At 43.2% G+C, this 10,240-nt stretch overlaps 1 protein-coding gene across 1 annotated transcript; it reads right to left on the reverse strand.

The window, feature by feature from the left end:
- Positions 1 to 646: 646 nt before the first annotated feature.
- Positions 647 to 10,029, reverse strand: LOC148203584 (uncharacterized). Its single transcript, XM_088107668.1, has 4 exons — positions 9,816 to 10,029; positions 3,635 to 3,855; positions 740 to 2,566; positions 647 to 652 (listed from the first exon to the last, which is right to left on the reverse strand). Exons 1-4 carry the CDS (start codon positions 10,027 to 10,029, stop codon positions 647 to 649), a joined length of 2,268 nt encoding a protein of 755 aa, XP_087963794.1.
- Positions 10,030 to 10,240: the final 211 nt, after the last annotated feature.

Genomic DNA, 10,240 nt, shown 5'->3' on the forward strand with positions numbered 1-10,240 from the left:
TCGCTACCCATTGTGGGTATCTTGCCACGGCCAAAAATCCTGCGTCAAATTGCTTTTGGACTTCTTCTTTAATTTTTAGGGACATTTCCGGCTTCATTCTTCTCAATTTTTGCTTGACTGGAGGGCATTCTGGCTTGAGTGGGAGCTTATGCTGCACAATATCGGTATCCAGACCCGGCATGTCATTGTAAGACCACGCGAATACATCTTTAAACTCCTTCAATAAGGCACGCAATCTTTCCCTCACTTCCGTTTTCATACTAGTACCGATTTTCACCTCCTTTATCTCATCATTCTCCCCCAAGTTGAGTATTTCAATCTCCTCCTGATGGGGTTTTATCTCCTTAGATTCTTGTTCCACTAATCTCAACAGTTCTGGAGAGGGTTCCACATCATCTTCGAAATCATCTTCCGTATTATTGATAGGGTGCTCAAAATTAGGAACATTGATATCATTATTTTCAAAACAATCATTGTCACATCTGCATCATTTAAATTTATGAAAAAGTATAAATAAATAAGGTAAACAAAGAAAAATGCCAAATGATGATGAAATGCAACTTTATTATCACGCTGAGTGAAAAGTAAAAAAGAATCAATCCACAAAACTTCAGTTCTAAAGCCCCAATCGAAACTATGAGCTTAATTAAAACTATTACATTTTGTTCACATTAAGCATCACAGGTAAATCAAGTGTTTCCCAATTGTTGAGTTGAGTATCAGGGGAGCAAGCCCACACAAAGCTCAAACTTTGAGGCCCTTCTTCATCCTCCACAGCTGCTATTTGGTCAGCATTGATCCACCCAGCACTGCGGAAGCTTTCCTTGATGTCAACAATGTGAATTTTGCTCTCTTTGGGCCCTCGTCTTTCTGCACGGGCCAAACTGCGCTCTTTTCTTTCTTCAATCATCCTTTTCCGGTCTTCCTTAGTAGGTTTGTACCCCAAGCCATATCTGTTCTTGTTTTCAACGATTTCCAGAGGAAATGCTCGCCCCTGCCGATATTTGCCCAAACCTTCGCCATATACATAGCCCTCTTTTAGCATAATCTTGGCCATCATAATAGAAGCACATGATAGACGAGGATTTATTGGAAACGGTTCCACACAAGTATTTCCCACGATTTCCAACGATTGGAAGGCTGTTTCGAGAGCTTCTTCAGCCGCCTCGATGTAGCGTGTGGATGAGGGCCCACTCACAAGAAGATCTTCTTCTCCTGATACTATCACCAGCTTATCTCCCATCACATACTTCAACTTCTGGTGTAGTGTAGAAGGTACAACTCCAGCCGAATGGATCCATGGGCGTCCCAGCAGACAACTATAAGCTGGCAGAATATCCATAACTTGAAATGTTATTTGAAAGACACTCGGGCCAACTTGTATTGGCAATTCCACTTCTCCCATCACTTCTCGTTTGCTACCATCAAACGCCCTCACAATCATTGAACTAGGCCTCATATGCATTCCTTCGCAAGGTAGCTTTTCCAGAGTTGCTTTCGGCATGACGTTCAAAGAGGACCCATTATCCACTAAAACACGCGCAATAACATGATCCAGGCATTTCACAGAGACGTGAAGAGCCTTGTTATGCCCTCTTCCCTCAGCTGGTATCTCTTCATCCGTAAAAGTGAGATAATTATTAGCAACAATATTGCCAACAATACCCTCGAATTTATTCAACGAAATACCTTGCTCAACGTGGGCCTCACTGAGTATCTTCATTAGCAACTTTCTGTGTGATGCCGAATGCATGAGCAGGTCCAACAAGGATATACGAGCAGGCATACGGTTTAGCTGCTCCACCACCTTATACTCACTTTGTTGTATGAATTTTAAAAATTCACAAGCCTCCTCTTCAGAAACTTCTCTCCTCTCTTCATTGTCGGGGATCTCCTCTGTCTGTGCACCCTTCCCCTTTAAGAATTCTTTTGCTTTCACGGCCATCGTTGTTTCTTTATCATTAACTCTTTCTCGTGCCAACTCTGGGGATGTGAAAATTCGACCACTCCTAGTCATTCCACCTATCCCCGATATGTTTTTGACAGCCGGGTCAACGCTTTGTTCTTCGCTTGACGTATGCGTCCCATACCTCCATGGGACAGCTTTTTCGTTCTTGTAAGGAAAAGGAGCTGGTACATGGATAATAACGGGCGACCTTCCTTGAGTTGGTGGAATAGAAGTAGTCTTAGTGAAACGAATCACTAATGGTTCTGGTAAAATCATACTGGATTCATCACCAGTCTGTGCAAATACCTCTCCTTCCTCATTCTTGTAACATACCTGCATCAGACCACGATCTAGCAGGTCTTGCAAAATTTCTTCAAACTCCACACACTCCTCAATAGAGTGCTCCGTATCTGGGTGGAACACGCATGCCCTACCCTCATCATAATCACCCTTCAGGATACCCACTTTCAGCAATGCTTCCAAAATAAACCTCCTAGAGCTCTTGACTTCTTTCACATTTCTCACCAGCTCATGTTCTTTCACTTCGACAGCATTCATCGAAGCACTTCCATGCCCAGATAAAGGATTGGATTCGACACTAGGCTTATCCTCTTGGAACTTTAACCACCCAGAATCAATTAGAGTCTGCACTTTATGCTTGAAAGCCAGACACCTCTCAGTGGAATGACCAGCGGCCCCTCCATGATAACTACACTTTGCCTCTGCATCATAGCCTCTTGGGTACGGAGGCTGCAAAGGCTTCAGGGGACAAACGACCACCAGACCTTGTTTGATAAGATGAGGCAATAATTCCGTATAAGTGGTAGGAATTGGGGTAAAATTAACATAATTTCTCTCTTGGTTCCTTCTTGGATAAGTATTTGGACCCGCATTCACATTGGAACCTACGTTTGCCCCTTCTCTCCAATTATTCGTCGGAATGTATTGTGGTTGATAGTACCCTGGTTGTTGTTGAGGCCTAATTTGATGACCAAATGACGCGTTAGCTGCATGTGGATGTTGACCCCAGTATGGTCGATAATTATGAGTGGGAGCCTGACCTCTCCACACGGGGGTTGCAGATGTTGCATGCACATCTCCTTCTTTTCTTTTTCCTGAGTTGAAATTTGGTTTTTTAGAATTTGCAACCACCGACGAGCCATATGCAATCTTGCCATTTTTCAACCCGATCTCTATCCGCTCACCTATCACGATGATATCGGCAAAATTTGAAGATACATTTCCCACCATATGTTCATAAAATGGTGGTTGGAGTGTATTTACAAACATTGCCACCATTTCCCTATCATACAAAGGTGGCTCAACTTGTGCAGCCAATTCCCTCCACCGCTGAGCATACTCCTTAAAACTTTCGTTGTCTTTCTTCGACATGTTCTGCAGCTGTAAACGATCTGGCGCAACATGTGTATTGTATATGTACTGTTTCACGAATGCATCAGCCAAGTCCGCCCAACAACGAATTCGAGTAGGCTCCAAATGGGTATACCAGTTTAACGCCACTCCAGCCAAACTATCTTGAAAAACATGGATGAGCAGCTGCTCATCATAAGCATATGCAGCCATCTTTCTGCAAAACATGGTCAGATGGCTCTTTGGACATGTATTTCCCTTATACTTCTCAAAATCTGGTGCCTTGAACTTATGTGGTATTTTAACGCCAGGAACCAAACTCAATCTAGAAACATCCCCAAATCCATAACTCTCATACCCCTCCACAGCCCTCAATCTTGCCTCTAAGCTCTCCAGTTTATCCTTTGCCCCATCAACATTACTAGTTACCCCCTGAAACGAAGTATATGGTGCAGCCCTGGTAGAAAAACCCTCTCCGGCAATCACAGGTGGCACCGGGGTTACTCGTATTCCATCAGTCATGCTTGCATGCATCCCTTCATTTATCATAGGTGCAGACATTACAACAGGCCCCGGAGTACTGATTGGCGGTAGGTTAGCAGTAGTAGGGAAAGAGAATGACGTCTGCTCCCCTTCTGTGTATTCTCCCACAGGTGGGGTATAACCTGGGGGTAATCCATACATTGGGAACGAAACAGATTGGCTCCCAGCATTGAACATCGGAGGGTAATATTGAGCACTTCCCTCAACTTGCGCAGACGTCGCCCCTCCCGTAGTCTTCAGGGCCTCGAGAGCCGCCAAAATCTGGGCCATTTGATCCTTCAACTGGCTGACATCGGCCTTAATAGATTCGTGTGACTGCTCCCAATTCTCCATGACCTTCGAGTTAGCTCTGGTCCTGTACGGATGTCGTGGAAAATTTGCCGTTGTTTTCTCACTTGTACTGCCGATTATTATTTTTTATTAAATTAAATTAGATAACGATGAAAAATGCAAAACGAAAGAAAACATGATGCATGCTAGTAATAAGTGGAAATCACAGGATAACGATGACAATACTGATGGAAAATTAACACAAGCCGATACCAACAAACATCCCTTATCTTTCATTTAAAGGAAATTTGATCCATTACATAGTCTAAGGAACAAAACACATAATTCCGATGTACATCAATCCCGTGCCCGGGCAATGAAAGATTTCATCTCTCCCACCAACCATTTACAATGATTAATAAACAATTCTATTTCCGCTGGTGAGTTACAAAAATGAGTGCTTGCTTCAGCATTCGACACCATCCTGGGGATGTCTTCAATTGCCCCGTTTGCCAAAGCAGCCAACTGAGAGAATCTTTCCTTCCAGTGCTTTACAGCAATTTCTTGCTCGGCGATGTGCTCTTCCATTCGCTTTATCAAGGCCTGATGCCTTTCTTCAAAATCTATCGACCTCCATCGCTCCTCCTGTTCCTCGATATATTCCTCCATTTGTTTTATCAGAGTTCGATGCTCTTCCTCTGCTTCTGTTAGCTTCCAACGCTCCCTATTCATATCCGCCTCAAATGACATGGCCATCTCTTTCATCTCATGCCCCGCTTTTTCTATCTGAATCTGCGCTTCTCTTAATCTCTTCAGGGCTTCTCGTTTATCTCTTTTGGCTTCTTCGTAGAGGTGCTTCCACTCCTTACCCTCTTCTAAAGCCACCTTCTTCTCATTTACCCTCATGGATAATTCCTTACTCGCGGCAGCTAGATCCTGTTTTACTCGAAATGTGTAATCCCTCTCAGCCTTCTGGCTTTTGACAAGGTTTTCATAAGCCCGCGACTTTTCTTCATTATCATTTCTCATATCCACAAGATCATTACGCGCTCTTTGTAATTCATTCTCCAACCTAGCATTCCTAATTTTCAATTTCTCCATCTCAGCTTTCAATTGTTGCACCTCTTCACTTTCTGGGGCTTGAGATGGTCCTTCACTAGCTGATTGATCCTTGATTGGCTTGAAAGGCAACTTGACTACTTTCACTCTCTCCAGAATCCAGGTGTGATAACTAACACTGCTATCCACTACTCCATCCCTCAAGTCCTTCTCTGCTCGAACAACATTTTCCCAGGCGCTTTTAACCTTTCTTAACAATTCGATGAAATGCCCGTCTTCGTAATAAATGAATAGGGTAGCAAGGTAATCTGATGAAGGTGCCCCTTTTATAGGATGCCCAAATTGTCTTTGCACCAAAAGAGGGTTGTAATTGATACAGTACCGGGCACCTATGAGTGGTATATTAGGAAAACTACCACAATGTTGTATAGCCAGTTTATTTCCGAGCCAAGGAAGGCGCCATTTTATACTTCTTTCGCTCAAGCCGGCAAGGAATCGGGCCCAATCGTTTCCTCCTTTACCTTTAAGCCCTTGGTGTGACAAAGTCTCCGATAGACTCTTAACGTCGACCATCTCCTTAAACACGCGAGTTGTCATCCATGTATACAACGCCGGTAAGCAACAAAGAATCTTCTTTCCCTTTCTCTCATGGCAAAAACTTAAAGTCCCATAAACATCCGCAAGAACTGCTGTTACAGGATTCTCTGATCTAGTTTTACTCGCCACGAAGACGTCTATCGCGGAATAATCCACGAATTCTTCTATTTTGGGAAACAAGACAATGCCATATATGGTGAGGGCTAATACATCCATGAAAGTTTCCCAATCTTCTTTATCAGCCAGATGATGTAAATACTGCTCTAGATATCCCTGTGATAACCCATGCACTTGATTCCTCATCATCATCCTGTCTTCAAGCTCCTTGGGATGTAATTTCATGATGGCAGCAATGGTGGGTATAGAGGCATGATGCTCTAAATGTTGATAGGGAGTGGTACCCTCCAGTGGCAAACCCAAGATATACTCAAACTCTTCTATGGTTGGCGCCAACTGAAAGTCTTGAAATGTGAAACATCGAAGCGGAGAATCATAATATTGTGCCAAGGCTGTGATAGCGGGTATTTGTACTTCAACCTCCATTAAATTCAACAAATTTCCATATCTTCTCTGAAAGGTTTCTCTTTTTATCGTCTTAAGCCTTTTGCCCAAGTTTATCAGCCCGGTCAAGTTTCCCACATGAGTCCTTAGACTATACTTCTTTCTTAAGTCGGAAGAGTTGGTGTGCTGTGTAGCATCGGATCTTGTGTTAACATCCATCTCGTATGAAGTCAAGTAGGTACCTGTGATTTCCCTTAAAATTAACATGTTACTAAATGATGTATGAATATGATGCATGATAATAAAATAACATGACAAAACAAAACACATGCATGGTATGAAATGTAATATCATAAAAAAAACGAACAGCGTGAGGGTTACAGAAGCATATATTCCTCCCATCGTGCCCTACCAAAGGTTCATTGCTTTGAGTTCAAGGTCAAGTATATGCAATCTCACAAGGGTAGTTCCCTGAACCTAAAGGTCAAAGGTCACTAGAGCTATGGCCCCCTTCATAGCATTTCCACAACAGTCGAGTAATCAACTAGGTGTGAAAACACATATGAAGAGAACAGACTCTAGCTGGAGTTCTCACGATAGCCAAACAGGAAGTACATCCCAGAGTGACACCGCTACACAACTCCTCTAATTCTAAGCTACGCTCAGACCCGGGTATAGGGCCCCACTCATGATATGCCAAAAGTGTGTGTGTGAAGGGAGGAAATTATGCACACCCAAACCCTCACCTGCAAAACAACCAGAAAAATTCCCAGGCAGATATAAACATATTGTCTACCCTAGGGTTCAATATTCCACAGTTATTGCAGTTATTCCAAATATCATACATAGATAGAGAAAAGGGAAAGAAAAACACAAAGCAAAACCACACCAAATTCGTGCATCTAATTAAATGGCTCGACTCTCTAAAGTCCCCAGTGGAGTCGCCATCTGTCGCAACCGGAATCGCGACGGGACGACGATCCAAAAAAGGAACGGGTTTTTAAAAAGAGATTTGGAGTCGCCACCATAGTTTATTATGGAAAACTATGGAAAAACCTCAAAACGATAAAGCACGGTCCACGAAAACCAAAGATTGGGTTCGGGAGTCGGTTACGCGTGGGGAAGGTGTTAGCACCCCCACAACGCCTGCCCTAAGGCAGTACCTTTAACTAAATGCACGAATATGATGTGGTTTTTTTTTAAAATGTTTAATTATCCCCTAAAATAAAATTCTAAATAACCAAAACATATTTTTTAGTTTTTTTGGGCCCGACAAGGATTGACCTTGCTCCTACGTATTCTCATTCAAAATGAGAAATCAGGGTTACGTAGTTCTAGCTAAAAGATTGTTTGTTGTTTGGAAAAGCAGATGTTTTTAATTTTTGGAGATTTTTATGTTTTTAATATTTTTGAGAAAAAAGAAGGTAATGAGTACTAGGCCGACGCGAACGGTCGCACGAGTACTCATACCTTTAAAATGATATTTAAATATTTTTAATTATTTTTGAAAAGAGAGATAACGATATTAAGCACTAGGCCGATGCGAACGATCACACGAGCACTCATACCGTTATTTACTTATTTAGGAAGACTTGAGAGTATTGAGTGCTAGGCTGATGCGGACGATCGCACGAGCACTCATACCGTTATTTACTTATTTAGAAAAACTTGAGAGTATTGAGTGCTAGGCTGATGCGGACGATCGCACGAGCACTCACACCCTCGTTTAATATTACGTAAATAAGAGAGAAAAGTATTGAACACTAGGACGATGCGAACGATCACACGAGTGTTCAACCTTTAAACGTATTTTTGAAATTCTTTTTATTTAAGAAAAGAAAAGGTTTTTAGCACAAGGACGACGCGAGCGGCCACACGTGTGCTTAACCTTCAAAACGTATTTCCTTTGTAAATTTATTTAAGGAAGAAGAAAAAGGTTTTTAGCACAAGGACGACGCGAGCGGTCACACGTGTGCTTAAACCTTTAAAACATATTTTTGTAAATTTATTTAAGAAAAGAAGAAGAGGTTTTTAGCACAAGGACGACGCGAGCGGTCACACGTGTGCTTAAACCTTTAAAACGTATTTTTGAAATTTTATTTAAGAAAAGAAGAAAAGGTTTTTAGCACAAGGACGACGCGAGCGGTCACACGTGCGCTTTAAACCTTTAAAACTTTTCTTATAAATTCTTTTTATTTAAACTATCAATATTGTATTATTAAATATATATTTTAGGATAAGTGAATGTCTAAAATAAATAAATAGAATAAAATAAGACAATAAAGAAAGATAAATAAACAAAAAAAAAGAAATGGGAAAGGCTGGACGAACGTTGGGGACAGTATTCAGAATGACGAGCGTTCGTTGGGGAGAGGACGAACGTTGGGAAATTAAGGCTGAGTAACGAGCGTTCTTTGGTTCGGAAACGAACGCTCGTTCGTTTGGAGAGAGGACGAACGTTGGGAAATTAAGGCTGAGTAACGAGCGTTCTTTGGTTCGGAAACGAACGCTCGTTCGTTTGGAGAGAGGACGAACGTTGGGAAATTAAGGTTGAGTAACGAGCGTTCTTTGGTTCGGAAACGAACGCTCGTTCGTTTGGATAACGAGCGCTCTTCAGGGAGAAGATTTGAACGAACGGTCAAGAATGCTTAAGGTAACGAGCGTTCGCTAGTTTGGATAACGAGCGTTCGCTAGTTTGGATAACGAGCGCTCGTTGGTGAGAAGGTTGAGCGAACGGTCAAAAAGTCTTAAGGATAACGAGCGTTCGCTCGTTTGGATAACGAGCGTTCGCTCGTTTGGATAACGAACGCTCGTTCGTTTGGAATGTTGAACGAACGGTCGAAAAGTCTTAAGGATAACGAGTGTTCGCTCGTTTGGATAACGAGCGTTCGCTCGTTTGGATAACGAGCGCTCGTTGGTGAGAGTGCCGAGCGAACGGACGTTTTGAACGAAAGCAAAATAACGAACGCTTGGATCGAAAGCAAAATAACGAGCGCTCATTGGTAAAGATAGTGAACGGACGTTCAAAAATGCAAGCTTAAGGACGAACGCTCGTTGTATGAAAAGAGGAACGGACGTTCAAAAATTGAAGCTTAAGAACGAACGTTCGTTATTGAAATGGCGAACGGACGTTCAAAAATGGATGCCTAAGGACGAACGTTCGTTATTGTCATGACGAACGGACGTTCAAATGTGGAAGCTTAAGGACGAACGGTCGTTCGTTTGTATAACGAACGCTCGTTAGGTAGAAGCTGACCGAACGGTCAGAAAAAGCTTAAGTTTTAACGAACGCTCGTTTGTTTGGATAACGAGCGTTCGTTGTGGGGGAATGGTGAACGGACGCCAACTAACGAGCGCCCCACAAAAGGCCCAATGCACCAGACGTACGCCCATTTCTGGGCTTGGCCCAGTCCAATGCTTTCTAACCTAGAATTTTCTAGGGGTTCAGGAGGTTCATCCTCATTCTCCATTCCCCAGCTCGCGTCTTCTCTGACCCAAGGTCCCAAGCTCTGCACCATGAACTCACCACCACCTCTGCCATATCCGGCCACCGTCACCTCAACCAGAATAAGCCTTGGCCTCGCCGGCGACACCTCGCGCCACCAGAACCACCACCAATCATGACGCCACGGTCTCCACTTTTCTCTCTTCGAAAACAGCGATTCCCAGGGAGAGTCTTCCTCCGCCTTCATCTCCGATCCCTTCATGTCATCAACACCCATCATCATCAACTTCACCATTGCTAAAACCTCCACGACGACCACAACCACTGCCACGATAAGGCTCCCCGTGCCTATCCTCGTCCACTTTCTCGACCACCTCCACGGCCCCCTACACGGCCACCATTACCTACCAGGACAACCTTAGCAACGCCACTGCCGCCACCACACAGCAGACTACCACTTCCAACCCGCCAACCACGAAACAACCAGCCACTCTCTTCATCTCAAG

The sequence above is a fragment of the Vigna umbellata genome, chromosome 2, assembly GCF_029865625.1.
Source record: "Vigna umbellata cultivar VRB3 chromosome 2, Vumbellata_1.0, whole genome shotgun sequence".
NCBI lineage: Eukaryota > Viridiplantae > Streptophyta > Magnoliopsida > Fabales > Fabaceae > Vigna > Vigna umbellata.

What these genes read in the sequence shown, in the direction of transcription:
- LOC148203584 (XM_088107668.1), bottom strand. Translation starts at nt 10,029, where the DNA reads ATGGTGAAGTTGATGATGATGGGTGTTGATGACATGAAGGGATCGGAG. An exon ending in CGGATATGGCAGAGGTGGTG is followed by an intron (nt 3,856 to 9,815) that starts GTGAGTTCATGG and finishes TGATAAATGAAG; the next exon opens with GGATGCATGCAAGCATGACT. An exon ending in ATGTTTCTAGATTGAGTTTG is followed by an intron (nt 2,567 to 3,634) that starts GTTCCTGGCGTT and finishes GGGTGGTTAAAG; the next exon opens with TTCCAAGAGGATAAGCCTAG.